At 41.8% G+C, this 19,999-nt stretch overlaps 2 protein-coding genes across 4 annotated transcripts in view; one reads left to right on the forward strand and one right to left on the reverse strand.

Moving 5' to 3' along the window:
• Positions 1-19,999, forward strand: part of LOC123979033 (KATNB1-like protein 1) — a 77,785-nt gene that overhangs the window by 44,291 nt on the left and 13,495 nt on the right. The gene's annotated exons all lie outside the window — the stretch shown is intronic.
• Positions 12,677-19,999, reverse strand: part of acp7 (acid phosphatase 7, tartrate resistant (putative)) — a 16,420-nt gene continuing 9,097 nt past the window's right edge. For both annotated transcript variants that reach the window (XM_046062742.1, XM_046062743.1), the window contains exons 7-14: positions 16,407-16,469; positions 15,452-15,566; positions 15,083-15,196; positions 14,298-14,364; positions 13,808-13,875; positions 13,643-13,714; positions 13,133-13,270; positions 12,677-13,021 (exon numbers count right to left, since the gene is read on the reverse strand). In XM_046062742.1, coding sequence (XP_045918698.1) covers positions 12,956-13,021; positions 13,133-13,270; positions 13,643-13,714; positions 13,808-13,875; positions 14,298-14,364; positions 15,083-15,196; positions 15,452-15,566; positions 16,407-16,469 — 703 coding nt within the window. In that variant the 3' untranslated portion in view covers positions 12,677-12,955. The remainder of the gene's footprint in view (positions 13,022-13,132; positions 13,271-13,642; positions 13,715-13,807; positions 13,876-14,297; positions 14,365-15,082; positions 15,197-15,451; positions 15,567-16,406; positions 16,470-19,999) is intronic.

Genomic DNA, 19,999 nt, shown 5'->3' on the forward strand with positions numbered 1-19,999 from the left:
GTCTGGTTTGATTTCCAAAGCTCTGTCATGCTCTGAGTGAATGCGGATTGCTCACAAATGTAATTGCTGATGCATTAACATAAATGAGTGGTGTAACTTTTGACTCTGGATGGCTGATTGTGTTGAGCTCTCCATTAACAACACTTACTGATAATCAAGATATTATTGTTGGATATTGACTAGCATTGCACAGTATATCCTGAAGTGGGCTATTACAAATGTTAAAGGGGACTTTTCTGGTTCTTGTGGGATTTACAGATCCTGGACGCCCCTCCCCGTGTGAGAGCTGCACTGTGGTGTTTGGCTCCCAGGCCTACATGACACCATGACTCTGCATACTGGCCAGACTAACTTTCCCTCTCATTTGACTTCAGTGACTGCTTTTATTATAGTCCTACATTCTATTTTGGACAGCTCTGGTGAGAATGTGAAGAAATTTAGTTCAAAGCTCACTAGGAGAGGAGAAGGAAAGCTTTTTTTACAGCATCCTCGCAAGTATCTCATTGGAAACTCCCAGAGCAAACTCTCCCTCTCTGGATTATGAGGTCATTTTGTTTCAACCTTGCCTCACCCTGGGTCTGTTCTGTCCAGGGGATCACTTAACACCCCATTTTAAATATGCTGCAGTGGTGAGTCCACTGAGATCAGTAAATAAAAGGAACCTCATCTTGCATAATCACCTTAAGCTAGTTCTCAATCTGAATTGATACTTACACAAATAAGACCCCAGGGCAGCCTCAACATCTGCAGCTCTGCTCCTCTTTTCCCATCCTCTCAGAAAATCGGAAACCCCATGGCTGAAAACACCTTCGCCCCATCATCTGGTCCTCTTTAAGAACCGGCAGTAGATCCGCCCGCTTGGGCCCAGTCTTTGTATGATACTTCAGCTGGACTTGGTAACTTTTTTTTTTTTTTTTGTTGGACCAATTTGAAGGAATTTTTTTGTGACTGCCACCTCATGAAAGAGTCAGTTCTTCACTTTCCAAAGGCAACAATCTGCACGTGTTGATTCTCACTAGAGCTGACAGTGTTGGCCTGTATCAGACTGATTTAGGGCCTTTCTTGGTTCGATATTGATTAAGAGTATATGGAGTCAATATGTAGAAAAGGGCAACCAATCATTTTATTTGGAAAAATGTAAATCACTCCACTTCCACAGCCATCTGTCTGTCATTATTACATGTGTTTGCCTGATAGTGTGTCCACAAACTGTTGCTATGTAGAAATGCTGCATACAAGCCCACAGCTGACCATTGGGGGAGCATGTCCAAGTTTGCAGCCGGTCAAATGGCAAGTCCATGGAGGACAGTGGGAGTGAGAGGAGGACATGAAGAGGCAGAGAAGAGGGCTTTGAGTCACACAGCACAAAGGAGTGAATTAGGCCTCTCCGGGTGACTGACTGACTGGTGTTTGGATCCGTCACAGCCGTGGAAATGGCTGGAATCTAAGCCATGACTGGAGGACACTGCACATGTGTATACTTGACAGGAGTGCGCGCTGATGAGCCCACACACTCATTAAGTGAAGTCACATATGCACATGAGTAGACTGACACGTGCATCAAAAAGGTCTGAAAAAAAATTATAGGGTTATGCAAAGTCAAAATAATTAAAGATAAAGATGTGTGGCTTCTGGTTATGGGCTATTTGTAATTACTGCTCATCCAATGTTATAGAGTTTTGTGATCTTTGGATCTCTAGAAAGTGTATTTGTAGAGGAGAAAGAGAGCAAAAACCAGCTCAGTCTATGATGGTTTACATAACACAGAGGAGACGAATGATGTGGACACACAGCGCAGAGACAGGAAGTACTAAACCAAACACAAGAGGAATATCTCACCTTAATGCTAAACCCACACTGACCCCATGCCAGGTTCAGGTTGGGACCTCACAGAAAAAGCTAAAATTAGAATCTGATGGGAAATGAGAGGTCTGTGTTAGATGAGCTGCTGACACTGTTTATTTCTCCCATCACTTCCTGTAGGCTGGGAAAAGAAAGCTCTTTCAGATATGTGTGTTTTACTTTCGCTGTGTAATGCTATCTGAAGTAGTTGCTTTCTGCTCACTGCTCCTCTTCATGTCTGATCCATCATGTGCATCCCACATGATATACTGTGTCCTTGTTGCTTAAAGACAGCTGTATAACCAACCTGTTCCTTTCTTTACAATAACCAGATGTCCAGAAGTGAAGACAGACATCATATTATTAAACTTCTCATCTGAAGGCATATTTACTGAAGCGGGGGTCATACTGTTGCAGGCTGCTGAGTCTGGTACAACCGCTCATTGACCTTTCAGATAAAGCGAAACAGATTTCCATTGGCATAGGGAAACAGTTTCATCACAATAACCTTTGTGACTTTCTTTTGAAGGGCGATTGCGTTAACCACAGCAGGAAGGACAGCCAGCATCCCTCTCCAAAAGTATTTAATCTTTTTCTCTTATAGGCTGGAATGTGGAGGATAGGCATGATTATCCAGACTGGGAAGTCTTAAATCACCAACAGAAGCTTGCTTCTATTCTGCAGACTCACGCTTTCTCCTCTCCCTCCCATTTGTTCTAGCTCTTTCTCCAATGATGCCATGGCCTTACATTCTTCTGTTATGCAAAAAGCAGCTATGTTGTCACTAGCTTTAAAGCTGCTTGGATTAATATTTTTATATAAACAACGGTGTAAATGTAATGTGTAATGTAATGTAAAAGGTGAACCCACAGAGAGTTATGGCCCGATTGGAGCTTTTTAGCGTCTTTCAGCTCATTTATTTGGTTTAACATTTTAGTTCACTCTCGCCGCTTTCATTAACATTTTTTCTAGATGAAGCAGACAGCTGTTTTATGGTGAAAAAGCTCAGGTAATCAAATGGCCGCTACCTGTTGATTTATCCATGAAGTCTACTTCATGTGGCAGGTTGCTGTTATACTGACTAGAGAGAAGACAATATCTTTTAAAAGTGAAAGTGTTTGGTTTTGTAACTACTGTATATACAGTGTGCCTGTATATAGATGAGGATCTTTTGAGAGCTTTTGATATCTGGATCCTCTTATTTTCTTTGGCCTGGTCCACATCAGAGGGATCAAAATGTAGCAGCAGACCAAGTCTCTATCAGATAAAGAGGCCCAAAGACCTGAGGACATCTGCAGGGATAAAGGCTGGGGAATGACAGAATTTATGAAAAACAGTGTCTGAGATTATCAAGACATTTAAAGAATCTTTTAGGGTGAACATTCTGAATGTAGTTGATATATATGTATATACACATTACCTGAATTCCTGATTGCAACAGTGCATCTTTTTCTAGAAAATGGAAAATAGTTTTTGAGATTACTTGAAATGTCTAGAAGTTGCTTCTTTGTAATTGCACCACCTTTGCTGCCACTGTTTTCTCTACTTATGCACATCCATTGCTGGCCAGCACGTGTTAAGCACGTGTAAATAGCTCATGGGTTTTGTGGAATCAATCAAATCAGCAAAATGTACTCCAGACTATGAGCGATTATATTTAGGATGCAATCCAAACTCACCACTACCTTACAAAAACACAAACCTACTTTTAAGTCTGAGCTGTTCTCTGTCCACGTGCTGATGCTTAATTGAGATGACATTGGAGCAAATGGCAACACGTTTGAGGTGGCAGGAAAAACACAGCAGACTGCCATGGGACTGTATATCCTATATTCTGTTGGTTTAGGTTTGGTGGGAGAGCAAATATTGCATTTAAAAATGAATCTCAAGCGCCTCTTTTCTCTGGAGCTTACATAAAGAGACGGCAACCACAACATCCCTCCCTTTTTCTCTGCAGCTGTAGGACTCTCTCCCTCACAGCCACAGCACTCCAGCCTCACTAGACATCTCGAATGACTGCTGTCAGCACGGTCATTAAGTCTTTCAGTCTGGGTCTGTTTGAACAAGCTCTTCCAGCGGTCAGTGGCCACACAAAACTAGTTCCAAGCCATTGGATGATTTGCTTCTCTCTGCCCAAATTCATGCCTTGGTCCATTTAATGGGTGGTCAAACATACTTATTGTAACATAGAACAACACTCCAAGTCATGGTTTTGTTAGCTTCCTTGGCTGCTTGGTTCAAAAACTGCAACCACCTGTTTCTGTTATCACCTAAGAAGAATGTAATCTGTTGTCAGTGTGTGGCTTACATTTGTTCTTCACTGAAAAATTCTAATCATTATATCATATCTGATTTAAAAAGTCTACACAGCCACACTGCTATGTGAGGCTGTACTTAGCACTTAAATGCTAACAGGTACCAGGTATAATGTTTGCGATGCTCAGGAGGATCATAAAAGTCAGCAGTCGCCACCTCGTGAGAACCATGAGTATGTATCCAAAATGTCATGGCACTGTACTTTACTTGAGTATTTTCTTTTTAAGCCACTTTATACTTCTATTCCACTACATCCCAGAGGGAGAAAGCAGGTAATTTTGTACTTTGACCCAAGTAGAAATGTAAATTGAAGACTTCTACTTTTAGTGGAGTAATATTTAGCAATGGTAAGTTCAGGATTTGTGTACTTCGTCCACCACTTGTACTGACCAACATCGTCACCCCTAGTCCCATACAGCTAACATGACTAAAACAGTGTATTAACAAATTGCTGCATACTTTGCAGGCTATTTTTTCACCAATAAATAGTGCTATGTCAATTTTTTTGGTTACATTATAACTCATCTATGGCAAGTATCACCAAGCCTAATCCCTTGTTCCAAGCCAGATTCATCTAAATGACCTAGGTATAGAAAGATAAGGTATCCTCATGGGTCTAGACAGCGGACATACCTGTCTATCTGAGTCCACTTGTAGCATGATATCAGGCCAAGGACATGAATGTTCTCTATGGACAAAACCGCCTGCCATTGCTCGACAGATTCTCTGAATACATTCTATTCTGTGATGTGAGACATCTGTGTTTTTGCAGCAAGCCAGTCATTCGGTTCTAATCCAACAGGGTGGTGAAGAAAGGAGTTTTTTTTTTCAAGGTACACTGGAGATCTACATTGCCCATTCATTTGGATCTCCATAAACATTGAAAACCGCTTTAACGTCAGTAAGACAGTCTAGTATGACTCTTTCAAAAACAACACTGGATACTGTCTCCCCGGGATGATTACCTTTACAGCCTGAAATGTGGCTTTTAGGACAGAGACCGCTTTCATTGCTGCCCATCATCTATTTCTATTTTATCCCTTGCTCGGTTACAAGCAGCCCTCCTCCCTGACACGCACACATAGGCTTTAGGCTACGTTCCTGACCCCTTTTTGGCCAATGTGTCAGCCAGAACCAGGGGCCACACAGAGCACTCCTGAGTGCTCCAAACCAGGGGAGGTATTCTGTGTTGACACATGAACTTTAGGTCTTTTTGGTGAGTGCTGAAAGGTTCATCAGTGCTCGCCGCCCCAACAGTAGCATTGTGGCTGCCACTGGAGTTCCTACAGAAAAATCCTGCATAAACTCCCCATGGGAAATAAGGTGTTGAAATATTGTCTTATGTCTAGAGTCAGGTTATGCCCTTGTCATAACACTGTTAACAGAGCTAAATTATATCCTTTGGGCACTGCTGGAATTGCTTACTGCAATTGGGTGATTGTCATGTGAAATCGTAGCAGCAGGCATGTGTTTAAAATGCTTAGAAAGGCTTGCGGTTTCCACCCCTGTATTTGTTTCCCAATGCGAGGAGTGTGAAGTGTGGCCTCTACACGTGCCTAGAAGGTTGAGAACACTCGCAGAGTCCTCAGGCTCTCTTTGTGACATTTGTAAGGGGGCAAGAGTGGTTGAGTTTTGAATGCAAAATCCATTATTCGTTAATCACCTCATTCCTATCTAAATGGTTTTAAAAGTAGAGCTTAAAAGGAGTTTTTGCACCGTTCCTGTAAAACACTTGACATGTATTGGAAACCACCCACTGACCTTTTCTTTGCTAGAGCTCAGATCTCAAGTGCTGAAAGAGTGAAGCCTTTGTACCTGAAATGATAAAGGTGGGCTGTTCACCTCAACATAGCCTGTGCTGTACAGTAATGTGAAGTTCACAGTACAAGGATCAACAAGAACATTACATTGTTAGCAAAACTTCAAACAATGACAAGCCTCACTGATATTTGGAGCCAAGTGTGAGAACCTAACAGTAACCAAAGTTAAAGGAGACAGACTGTCTGGCATGCGCAACATTTAGGACACAGGAGAGGCATAATGAGCCTGGGATTGTTCTCAATAACATGCTGCATTCTGTGAGAGCATTTGGTCAGCAGTGCCAGCCTGTGAGAAAAGACAGCTCTACAGTGCAATTTGCCTTAATCAGGCAGGCATGACGGGACCCTGAGAGCATGTGCAGTAGTTAAATGAGTTGGATCTTTGTGGACTGACTTAGAGGACAGGGGTAAACATATTCAGCAGTAGTTGCTTTCGACAATAGGTGAGGTGTAATCACAAAACAAGTTGATGTTGTGACATCTAGGTGATAAGGAAGCCCACAACAAGACATAATTTCCATGAGACAATAACATCCCTTTGGAAAGTATAAGAATGCATGCCACAATGCATACTCTTGCTCATTTCAGCATAGCAAGGCTTTCTTTGCAGTCAGTCACTGGCAAGAAGTCCAATGTCATATTGTCGACAGATCAGGCATGGCAAATTTAGTTTCCCTACACTAGGCAGGCTGCTGAATGAGAATTTTTTTAGGGGACATAACCCGAACACGGACTTCTTGAACCGAGTGACATGCCCCGGCTCTGCCTGCCAACAGCAGCCAATGTGGTATCTCTGTTGTCGCTCAGCTCTCAAGGCCCCTCAAGTGTTGAGGCTCCAAGTTAATGAGTTGAATCTCTGCCCCCTGGCACAAAGCTAGCACTTCCTGCAGACCGTGAGGAGTCTCAGGTTGGCCTGTTGTAGCTTTCAAAAACAACCTCGGCTGTATGCAGGACAACATAACCTGTGGATCCGGAGGTTCTTCTGCTTAGTGGGAAAGATTAATGACTTGAAAATGAGAAGATACACGGACACAAAAAATGTGGGGCCAAACCCTTTCACTGTTGCACGATGATGATGGTGGGTCTTATAGGCCCACTGCGTTCTTCTTGCTTGACTAAATAGTCTTCCTGATAAATTGCACCATTACTAATCAGGATGCATTACACCAGGAGCACTGCCACTGAAGGTTCCAAGCTACATATTTGGGTTGCCTGTTTATGTGCTTGTGTGGTCAGAACTGCATGGAAACATTCCATCTGTAATCACACACTGTACATTATAGGGGTGAAGGTTGAATGATATTACTATACAGTCTATTTAAAGTTAATTTATTACTATTTACTATCAGATTTATTTTAAGCTAACTATTTTAAGTATTTATTTATCACTTAAAGCTAACTATTTCAACCATTTGTCCATTAAGTAAAGTTAAAGCTTACTTTAAACGGCTATATATAGTTTTCATTGAAATCACTTATAAATTAATCATACACCTGTTTCTCTGTTGCTTCGACCAGCCACAATTCGGCTTCTTATGTGAAGGAATCGGGTCTGGTTCTCTGCATGCGCACTCCCGAGCCTCTTGCCAATTACAGTGACAACACCGCAGCTAACGAAATTGCAGTCCACCAACACCAACGGCCAGCTTCCAGCACAACATAGACTACAACACAGACTCCAACACATTATCTGGTGCAAAATCTTTCAATATTACTTCGCCAGCTAACGTGATCCATGTTACTATCCTGTGTACCACCGGTAATATGTCAAATTGATTTTAGTCTGCAAAAAAAGGAAGTATTGTACAAAGCAAATGTGGAGTGATTTGTTTTTACTAGCCTATAGTAGTGCAAGGCACGGGCAGTCAGCTACTTCAGCACAGATCTGCCGCTGTTTGCTTCGTAACGTTCGATTTAGATTTATTTTGATTTTACCCATACTCAGGTACACAGCTTCTTCACCTGTCTCAGTTGCTGTAACTTACGTGACCCACATAATATACAATAATGCAAAATAACGGCACCGGACAACACCACAGTGGAAGACTCATTCACTATAGTAACGTTACTGCGGTCTAACTGTTAGAAAGTGTGGCAACAATCTCATTTATAAAATTCCATCTAGCTCACTAAACATTTTGTCATCGTCATCACATTGCTGAGCCTCCAGTGAAAAGTAAATAATAGCGTAAGTTACTGAAAAGCAGGCAGATGAGCTAATGCTAATGTATCTCATCGGCGTAATCATAAACGTAATCATGTAATGAGCATGGATTACTTCAACCTCAAGCTCTTAAAAATATTTCTGTAATGTTGCAGTGGGAGTTTAAATGAGTTTCCAGCATGTTGTGTGTAGCTGTCTCCTGATGTTTCGGTCTAGGTGTGTCGGATTCTGCTTGCTCATGAGTTTGAGCACACGTACAAGCTCGCACTTGACTGTAATCTTAAAACCGCACCAATAGTGGCTGTTGAAAACTGCATATAGCCCCTTTATGCTAACTATTTCAACCATTTATCCATGAGCTAACTATTTATCCACTTAACCTTTTCCATTTCCCCACTAATTTTGCCATTTTGACCACAATACTTTAAGCTATTAACTATTTTAGTATTATTTTAGTACTTTTAGCCATTGCAACCATTTATCCATAACTAAATTATTTGAAGTAAGTTTAATTACTTTTGGCTTTCTCTATTTCCGACCATTTTTTATTATTGTTAGCTGTTTAACTGTTTAGACATCTCTCCTCGCTTGTCGCTGTTTTCACGCACTATCAATCACTTTCTTTTTATTTTATTTTTATTTTATTTAACCGTTATTTAACCAGGTAAGCCGATTGAGAACGTATTGTCATTTACAACAGCGACCTGGTCAAGATAGCCAAAGTCATGCAGTATAACATGTAGTTTCACATAAAATACAAATGTGGTATAAAGAGGTATGAATTAAATGACTTATACATTTACATTTAGCTGACGCTTTTATCCAAAGCGACTTACAATTGCTATATATGTCAGAGGTTGCACGCCTCTGGAGCAACTACAGGTTAAGTGTCTTGCTGAGGGACACATTGGTGGACGCACCACAGTGGGGAATTGAACCAGATCTCTCACACCAAAGGCATGTATCTTATCTTATCCACCCAGTATAATACAGTGACACTGGTACTATAGCAAAGAGCACTCCTTAGAATAGATGTCAAAATCAAGTCTGTTCACTTTGATCAAGTCTATACAAATTTCATATCTGAGCGAATGACATTCCAGCATATATGTGCAATAATATTTGCAACCAACTACACAGATTAATAAGTAAGCTATGACAAGATAAGTAGGCCTATGCAAAATAAATGCTAATATGCCATATTGGTAAACAAAAATATAATGGGCAAAAGTTAAAAACAACAAAGTAAAATGGAGAATATGTTTAAAAATGACATGGAATGATCAGGTAATATCACAGACAGAGTTTCAGGTTGTTTTTGTAATTGGTTCCAGTCATTGGCCGCTGAAATCACAACATGTTTTCAGGTGTTAAAGCTAACTGAAAGGGTCTATATATTTTTTTATCTTTATTTCCATTTTTTTAATTAGTTGAACAACTCAATCCCTCCAAGTACTGCAGAGGTAACCCTTTAGGGTACAAGGAGCCTACCCTGGTTGGGAATCATTGCTCTAATTTATTCAGCTGGATCTAAAGGTTCACAGGGAGACTAACTGTAGCATTCAGTGTACTGACATTCGCTTAGTAACTTAAACAGCATCTGCTGTAGACCTTTTGGGTCTTACAAATGGTAACAACATACAGTACATGTGTTTATGGTAATCAATCAAAACTGTGCACATTTAGAAAGTGGACATGTCTCCCTGTTATACTAGTGTGATTTACACCTGTGTGGAGACGAGACACATGCCGTTTGACTCCCATTGGTGGTTCTTAGTAAGGATTCTTAAGACTTCACTTTCAGTGCTATTTCGACCCATGCAGCCTGCCGCCCATATCTCCAGAAATAATATACTGCTTTCATCAGATGCCCAGTCTTATCTATTGTGGTTTGCGCTTCTCTAATTGAGAAAATGTGTTTTGTATGTCCCTCAAACAATTTGTAAGCATAAAAAGCATAAAAACAAAACCCTGTTTCAGTGTGGGTGCTGTCATGTTTACCTCAGATTTACTGTGGCAATATACAGTGCACACGCTGTGTTTCTGTTGATGCCATATTCTGAAGCACTGTAAGTTATTGTGGTGTGGACGTTGAGAGTGGAATTATGGCAAGAATGTGCTGTGATGTTCCTAGGCAGACTGTACTTGGCTGTTTATTTTGCTGGTGGTCTGAGGCTGCTTAATAGTGGCGCTTTGGTTCTGGAAGAACACTGAGCTTCTGGATTGATGAAATATCCTCAAGATCCAGCATCTGAGGTCCTTGAATTCATTACATATGTCCCCCGTCTCCACAGTTTAACCCTGTGATCAAGTGCTGCCCCTTGATCACCCTTGGAAAGAAATACCACACAGAAGCAATCTCCTGTCTCCGTAGGGAGTTTGTTGTTGAATGTGAGAGCTACTAGAGACTCTCCAAAATAGATAAAAAATGTTGGTAAGCCACATAGTTTAACTGAAGGGGGTTCTGAGAGGTCTTATAGAGAGGCTTCATGGCTGTTTGGTGTAGAGAAAGAGACATCTGCTTCCCAATTTCACATGTGGTCTTAAGAGAGCTCATTACTTTTAGGGTTTACTGAGCCTTATTCTTGGGAAAGGATAAATAGCTGTTGATAGAAATTAGTCAGCTGCAATGAAGTTAACTAAAGTGGGAAGGCCTCGCGGTCATGTCAGTGTCTCAGGAAGTTTAGTAGGCTTACCAGACAGCAGGTCATCAAGTGGCAATGGATTCCAATGTCAAACTAACCTTATGAGGACTAACAGGGAAAATTCCAGCCAAATGTTAACACATTAAACTGCCAGCAGGACTACTGATGTTATTTCAATTGGTTACCAGTCTGCTTCATGTATGAAAGAGTAAAGACAGAATTCCTCTTGAAGCAAACTAACAAATCACACTTGGTTGAGGGAGATACATTGGCTAAAGGAAGTGCAAGAAAACCTGTAACCCCATTAAAGGCAAGAATCAATTTCTGTCAACAAAAGCCCTTAACCACACTACCACAGACCTGCTGTTCCTCTATCATAGGCACTAATAAGCACATCATATTTCAGCAAAAGGCATGCGATCTGAAGTGACATGTTATTTTCTTCTTGCTCTTGTTTTCCTGGATTGTGATCAATGTTTTTTTAATTCTGGATTTTTAGGAAATCACATGAACTAAATGATGGGGAACGTGCGTGCCACGTTACACGCTCATTATTTAAGGAAAGAACTTTCCATCCATCCATTTTTGCATCATACATTGTACATAGATGACTAACTGGAAAACAACCAACTTTTATTAGACTATAAATGTGGTCACTGACAATTGCAAACAAATGCAGTGATTCAATCTAGGCTAAAATCTGGCAGCACATTCTCTTCGCTCCGGCCCCCCGCTGGTCTCTGCAGGCTGCACTTAGCGCCACTTTTTCCTTGTGTCTCTCACTCAGCGGGACACAACAATATACAAAGTACAGCATGAGCAGGTCAAAGGTTAAGGAACTCAGTGGTGTGGGCCCTTCTCCACAAAGATACTTTTACAACCATGAGGCTGTGCGTGAGTGGCATTTAGCAGTGGGAAGGCACACCAAGAGCATGTGAGTGTGAGGTGTGATCACTCTATGCTCGTGTCTCCTTCATCTGCTAGACACCACTGCGCTGCGGGGAATCGGGATCGGAGAGCGGTTCAACAAGTCCTTGGTTAGATTTACAGAAATACTACTGACGCCTGACTACACTTTCTACAAGAGCTTTCAGCTTCTTAGAGATTTGTCCAGATTTTACAGACTTGTCTGGCACATCTTGACAAAGTGTAAGCGGCTGTAATGTTTTGTCTTCTTAGCGTTTTTGGTCCTTCACTGCAGTTTTTCCATCAGTGATTAACAAAACCTCTCATAGTATTGCGTGCACTTTGGATAAAAATGTCTGCCAAATAACCTGTGTGTTCAAATGTATTTTAACTCTGTGTTAACAAATCTTTTTGTATATGTAGACTACCGTTGTCTCAACAGAATTTTGCAGACAGACAATTAAACACAGACACATGCAGATCTGCGCTGAGTGTCTGCCAATATTCATCAGAGGCAGCATGCTGTTATAAGGAATTAATATCAACATAGTGGTGAGAGTCATGGCGTGAGCAACACTCCTCTGGGGAAAGAGCCTCGGCATGTGCCCAAGTCACAAGCATCCCTGAGTTACATAACAATTCTTTTGTTTTGGCGTACACTTCCATGTGCCTTTTTTGTCTCAGGTCCTGACGGCCACACAGACGGACATGGAAATGAGGTTACAATATCGTGATAGGATTAGCCAAGGGAGAATCTGTCATCTTTATAGAATAACAGAAGGAAGATCTGATCTGTGTAAGTGCATTTCCAGATTTTTGAGATGAAAAATATACTCTGAATGGAATGGGGCCTGGTGTCTGCCAGACTCATGCGGTCTGTGTCTATTGTCAATAGTTTAATCAGCCAACATCCTACAGCTACCTGTTGATGAAAAGTCAAACTAAAAAAAGTAATGGTTTTCGAGGAAGGAATAATCAAGAGATCCACAAAAAAGCAGAATTTATTCAAACAATAAAAAAAAATCATGTTTACAAAATACTGTCCTGTGACTTATATTGCATTCATTTGTAGTAGATGATTGTGAAGTGGTCTTAAAAACATAGTGGGAAAATGTTTGAAATCAAAAGATTCACTACTTTTTAGTTTGAAAAGCTGAATGATGAGGAATGAACACTTTTCAGCATCAGTGCATAACTGGTTTGATAAAGCAGCAAAAGTTCAAGTGCATTTATTAGCAGTTTTTTTTTAAGGATGGCAGTCATCAAAACCAGGCAGAGAAGCCATGCTTTTCCTTCACCACCCATATGCTGTCAATCACCTTGCCATACTGGAACACACAGAAAAGTCTTTGTTATCACCTGAGCAATACCCTTTGACCTTTAAATGCATATGTTCACCTTTGCTGTGCTTGTGTGCGTGCTATTCCACGTGGGCTTACCTGGTCATCAGAGACCTGCTCCAAATAAATGTGGGTGGCGTTGACCACTTGCATGCGGGTGTAGCCATAGTCTGTGCTGCGGAAGGCACTCCATTCTTTGGGGTTTGGATTGAACCTATCGGTCTTCTCTCTGCAGCCCTGCAGACAATTGAGAACAATGATTAAACCAAATCTATTTGTGATGAGCTGAATGCCTCACTCTCTCTCTCTCGAGCTCTGTCCACAAAGCCCTGTGTGACATTTACAGCTGTGGCTGTGTTTCGGTGTGAGACTGGCCGCATTTTGATATGCCTATGACTAATCCCTCTGTGGTTGGATGACTAAGCATGCCCTGCTCTGCTCACCACCACATCAGAAAACACTTAACAGTTGGTACTAAACTCATGTGGCAGACCAACTGCTGCACAGAAAGGACTGTGTACAATGCATAACATTGTTTTTGTTGATGCCGCTGTCAATTTATGCATTCATCTGTGTGGAAAATGTTAACAGTGATGTGAAAGTACTTACAGCAGAGCCTGTGATAATGTGTACTGGAGCTTTTGGGTTCACATAAGGCTGCTCTTTGCTCCCATTGTACACCTAAAGAGAAAAACACAGCAAGTTTCTTTCACTGATTCAAAACAAAGACTATAGATGTAAGAATGATGGTGAATTAAGAATGCAGGGGCTGACCTTGTCACCATAGACAGGCCAAAGCCTCTCATATGTGTGCTCATGTGCCCACAACTCCAGATCAACTCCTGTGAAAGATATTTGATGATCAGCAAACCTTCCACAGAAAAAATAACTGCCCAAACAGCTCAATTAAACACATTCTGCTGTGTAATCGAATATTGCTCAGATCCTCTGCCATTTTAATTTTGAGATTTCTCAGCAATCAACAAAAGCTTAAGATCAGAGCAACCAAAACTCTCTATGCTCTACCACAAGTTAAATAATTAAATGCAACAAACAAAAGTCTGAGAAATGTAATACAGGAAAAACATTTGCAAATGGGCTGTTGGGATGTTAGCCAGACCAAAGGGCCTGCCTTTTTAATAAAAGATGTTTGTATTGCTGCGCTCTCTGCAACTGCGAGGACATTAGTCTGTCTGAGCATGCAAATTTGTGATCTTAAACACCCATTAGCAGCACACAGCTGGTTGTCAAATAGAGACCATACCGTAGTGGTAAAATAGATCCTCTAGACCAGGAGCTGGCGGTTTGGTGTCATTCCGTCCTAGTCGGACCTGAGATAAAACAGAAAGGAATAACGACAGCATGGACTGGCATTAGTGTCCGAAACACTACCTGCTACCTGAAACACTACCTGATAGAGCCCCATCATGCCCATGCCAGTCTCCCCTCAAATAGTGCCAAGTGCTGAGAGAAGTAAGTCTAAGTGGAAACCATTTGGTCCAAATTACAGTGATTATGACAGCATACCAAACTCAGTGTGCTTATGGGCTGCGATGTGGACTGGCCAGCTTGCAACATGCTTGACACGTCTTTTGCCAGGGGAAATCAAAATGTCAGGCAACACAGCAGAGAAGGAATCCTGCGAACGAGTCCTCTGTTGGCAATTTACAAAATAATGATAATGACAGAAGTTCTTTTGCTTGCCCAAATCAAATAAAATGATGTTAGGTACACAGTCACATTACCAAAATGTTAATAATTATGCTTTGATAATAAAATGTCTGCCACCAAGAATGCAGCTAAGCTATAACAACAGGAATTTCCAAACTTGAGACCGAGCAGATGTGTGAGTGGCACCTTCCTCCTTCACTGAGCCAGACTTTAAAGTTTCTCTTGACTTCCTGTTCTATGTTCATGTTTGCTATAAAACTGTCTGAGTATGAGTTTGATCACAAGTAATCTTGACGCCAATACTCTCTGGTAATGTGAAGAAACCAGTAGTTTAGGTTGCTGTGTACATTATAAAAGTGGTTTCTGTGGTTTACATACATAGGAGTCAAAGTTGGTACAGTCGTCCTGGTCGTCATCGGAGCAGTACATGGGTCTGTGCCCCATGGTGATGATCCACGGACGCAGTGCTCGGTTCTCTGGCTTGTTGGCCTCCTAGGTTTGGGAGAAGGAAGTGGTGAGCACATGCATACGTAAATGTTGTTGTCAGACTGGGATAGGAAGACAGAGGTGATGCAATTTGATGTAATGAAAAATCAATAGATTTACAATGGAGGAAGAGAGAATGGCTGTACGTTGAAAGACAACATTGTGCTCAAATGGAAAAGAAGAGAAAGTTAGAGAGCAAGTGTGGGAACAACGGAGAGCACTTAGCCATCATGAACACATGTAATTGGTGTGGTCGTTAACCTCCAGGTCTTTCTGCAGCCACTCATACTGCTTGAAGAGGAGCTCCAGGCCAAATTCGAGATAGAAATAAACCTCAGTGGAGAGGGAGATGATGTGCGCCGACCCCAGATTCCAGCTGTGGACACACGTCGTTAAAATGATACACAACCTTGAACCAGTCTAGGAAGCATGCTGAAAGTCGGCCCGTAAGCACGAACAGGCCTCACTTTAAACTCCAGATAGTGTGCAAAATACACCAAAATCCAGGCAACGCTTTGTCTCTGACATGTTGCTGGAGAATGTAGAGCCAGGTCCACTTTATTGAATAAGGTCCTTAATGTACTGTGAGCGCTTACACATTCATCCTGCGGGGTTAATGGAAAAGTATGTGTTCTGTACATGTGCACTGTATGTTGAAACTGAACAGTTTCCAGTAGCAGTTGCAGGGTTTCAGATTGCCTCTCCAGTGTTCCCCTAAGCCTCCCCTTGTTCCTAACCGTGCACATGAGGGAAGATCCATGGATTGAGGAGTGGGCAGCCGGCCTGTGGTCTAACAAGATATTATCTTACTGTCTGCGAAGAGGGGGTCTGTAGCGGGGTGTGAGTCCCCCAGTCAGATGTTTAGCTCCTTTGTGTAGTCCCTATGTCCCTGAGATAGGCGAGGCAAACTAAACTAAGAGAAGGGAGCTCTGCATTATCCTGCTGCCAATTCCTCTGGGCTGCTTCTTACAGCTCATTAATGCTTACTGAAATACAGTAGGAGGTTTGGTAAACCTTCACATGATACTTCACATGGGGCCCCTGTTGGAAAAGAAATGATTTCTCTTTCCTAGCTCTGTGTGTGTGACTAGCATCCACTTTTGATTGGACGTTTTCTGTCTGTAACTGCTTGTGGATCTTTCACATCCCCAAAGTCCACCTTAACTACAGTAACAACTGTTATTCCATAAGACCGAGATGTTTTCTTCTCCCTCACCTGTACCACAGGCTCTCAGTCTGGCCTGGCATGCTGAAGCGATTCCTGTAGTTGGAGAAGTTACTGTGAAGAAACAAGATAAGGAAAACCAGTTAGTTAGATGGACTGATCATACAAACTGCGTTCTTTGAATATCTAAGAAACAGCAATTATCACCTTCGACTTCTGCTCTCCCTTAGTTTCTGATGGCTACACAGGAGCTCAAAGAAAAGCTGAAACTGAATTTGCAATACACTGAAGAGAATTCTCATCTATGCTCTAAAAATCTTAAAATAATTGCCTATCTTTGGTGCTATTCTTTTGTTTTCTGCCACTTTTCAGTTTTCAGATGGACATCAAACTGTGGCACTGGCAACTGCTTCAAACATAAAAATATATGTATGTAGCTAGTTTTAGACATTCTGAGGAACCGTACACTTTGCTGCAGCCAGGCTATCAGTGGCTGCCTCTCCAAATTAAAGGCTGCAGAAAACCATGGACGCAGCCTTTGCGACATCGCCCTATGCATTTCTGATGGGATATTTTGAAGCTTAGGATCATGGTCACTTTTTGGAGCCAGATAATCAAATTTTGGGCAACATGGGGGCGCCTGGGTGGAGCTGAGATGGGCTGAGCAAGTAGGAGCCACCATGGCTGAGTGTACTACACCTGTCAATTAAGAAAACACGCCTTTAAATATACCCCTCTTAAAACCATGACATCTTCTTTAAAGAACACTGTAATTTTAGATTTAGCGGCCATTAGAGGAATCACATCTTAAGGCCCTTCCACAGCTGGTTCAGAGTTGTGGCAGTTCCGACTTGATCCAGATATAGTAGGATGCTTGCAGTGATCAATCCGCCACTACACTTATCTGTCATTGCTAACACAATCGCCGCCACTAGTTTTTAGACTCTAAAAACGTACTGTAGCAGACTACAAAATCACACACAGACATGTCGATTTAAGACCAGAAATAATTAAAAAAATAACACACAGAGTGCACCATCATCTATATTAAACCAGTCCTCTCCAAATATTACAATGGCTGCACCGTGCAAGAGGGAAAAACTCTTTCATGGAAAGCTCTCACTAACGCCAACCCGCCAGTCTCTTTTAACATTTTTTAATTTCAGCATGAAAGCAGGAGCCAATCTTCTCAACGGGCCATTAACTAAGTGAGGTGATGGAATTGATTATTTTCTTATCTTACATAAGGGGAAAAAAGGCGCTATTCCGGACTGCAGGGTTGGACGGTTCAGATCCCTGTGCTGACTGGGTTAATGTAGGGTTAGGGGTAATAACAGCGGGGTCAGAGGTCAAAGGTCAGCAGTTGGGACACAAATGGAAGATCACAGAAGCCTTTACTAATGCTTTACAAGTCTATGACTATTGAAAGTTTCTGTGGACACTGATTCAGGATTGACTTGTCAGGATTTAATGGCCAAGGCCAGGGTTATCACCCAGCAGGAGCTAGTTTGTCCGAAGTGATCATTCCTCACAAAAGAGAATACTGTTTGACCTTCTCTCCGTCCATCCAACTTTGTTTAGGTGTCAATCAAATGATTATTACCGTAAATCAACATAATCCTTCACAAGATGTAGCTAAAACTTCAAATTTCATATTCAAGTGATGATTATTTGGAAAAAAATTGAAACAGGTGCCACAGCATTTACAACAATGCATCAACTGAAATTTATAGCATATTTTGATCCAACCACCCCAGTAATGTAAGCCAAAGATACAGAGTGAGATCCGCTCCTGTGAAAATCAATCATGATATTGAAGTTCTCGGTCAAGGCGCTGAACCAGGCACAGTCATAAAATGGGCTCATACTCCCATCTTGTGGCTAGGAATTGTACCAGCAAACATGCAGAGGGATCTGGGAAGGCACTATCTAATTTGTAGAAATAAACAACCAATCTATTATTCTGTAAAATAATACATACACAATAATACACTTCTCTCTAGTAATCCAATCAGAGTGATATAACCAGACACGCCCTGAAGGAAAGGATTAGCCTGTAGAAATACAGTCAATCGCAGGCTCAAGTCTCTCGTTTTGTGGCTCAGTGGTGGAAAAAGTGATTGCATACAAATATGATATGATTATATTTGTTTCATTAATGCACTAGGAGTCCAACATAATTTGTGAGTCATCTTCTGTAACCCAAAGGACACTTGTTTCCATGTGCGCTTTGCCTTTCCATTAAAGGAACCGAGATAGAAATCTGGTGGCTGTCAAATTCAATGTGAACAACCTGACTCTTAAACTGACCCAACACGACTATCCGTCCGCATCAACTCTTCCCTTTCATCATCTGATGAGCTCAATCCAGGCCGATAGAGAAATTAAAAGGAACCAGTTGTAGTCTTCAGGAAGCATGTCAATGACTCCCATCGCAGAACACTGTCTTACATCCCTGTTCGTGTGACGGCCCTATGAACAGATTGTGTTTGGTGAACAAAGACGGTCTTGATTGGGGGCTCAGCATCTTCAGTGGATCCACTGTTCTCATCCTGCCGGAATGCTGACTGAAAACGTTTGTGGTCAGCCCTGTTTCAATTGCCTTTCACCCATTAGGTTTTGAGGTTGGAAAGTGAGAGGAACAGAGACGCACAGTGAGAGAGAGCACAACAGAGAGCGAGGGAGGAAAGTAGGGGCCAGCTGCTGGGAATATTTGGATTCTTAATAACACCGCAGAACAAAACACACATTTTGATATCGGAGAGGGAGAGAGTGGAGCTGGATTTCTGGTTATGTAATGCAGCAAGCTGGTTCTTGATATTAGGTTCTTATGTCAGGATGCAGCGCCAAGAAAAATTGACTGCTGTTTGCAGCTCCTTAATAAATAAAGACCAGGCAGTAGTCACATGACACACATGGCGAGGACTGTCTCACTATAGCAGCGGCAAGTAAATATTATGGTGCAAGATCAGGCACCTCTAAATGTTTCAAAATTCATGAACACACACAACTAATTCCAGCCAATGTGCATGAAATTCAGGGATCCGTTAGATGCTGATCTTCGCGATTAACAGCATCTGAAGCAGCTGAAGGTTTGCTCTCTCTACTTTGTACACCTCTTAAATCATCTTGTGACATCTTCAACAAAATAACACTGAACTGAACTCGGAAATTGGCTCTGAAATGGACAGAAAGCATTTGACTAACAAGGTGGTATTACAGTTGATTATATTACATAAGCGGGACAGATTATAGGCTATATTTCCTAGACAGTGGTACATTTTTGATCCATCTTACAAACCGCCCTAATTATGTATTCGATTATGTATTAGCAAACTCCGCTAACTGACTCAATCTAAAAATCAGCTAACAAGACAACACTGTTGGGAAAAATGGCCAAGTGAATATGTCAAAATATCACTGTACAACTCAGTGCACGTACAGTAGCACTGAAGGCTGCTACAACTTCATCTGCAGATTATTTTATTAATTAACCAATTAAACATTTTATCAATAAAATAACTGGCGGCCTGTCCAGGGTGTATCCCGCCTTTCGCCCGATGTCGGCTGGGATTGGCTCCAACCCCCCCCCCCCCCCCCCCCCCCCCCCCCCCCCCCCCCCCCCCCCCCCCCCCCCCCCCCCA

The sequence above is a fragment of the Micropterus dolomieu genome, linkage group LG11, assembly GCF_021292245.1.
Source record: "Micropterus dolomieu isolate WLL.071019.BEF.003 ecotype Adirondacks linkage group LG11, ASM2129224v1, whole genome shotgun sequence".
Taxonomy (NCBI): Eukaryota; Metazoa; Chordata; class Actinopteri; order Centrarchiformes; family Centrarchidae; genus Micropterus; species Micropterus dolomieu.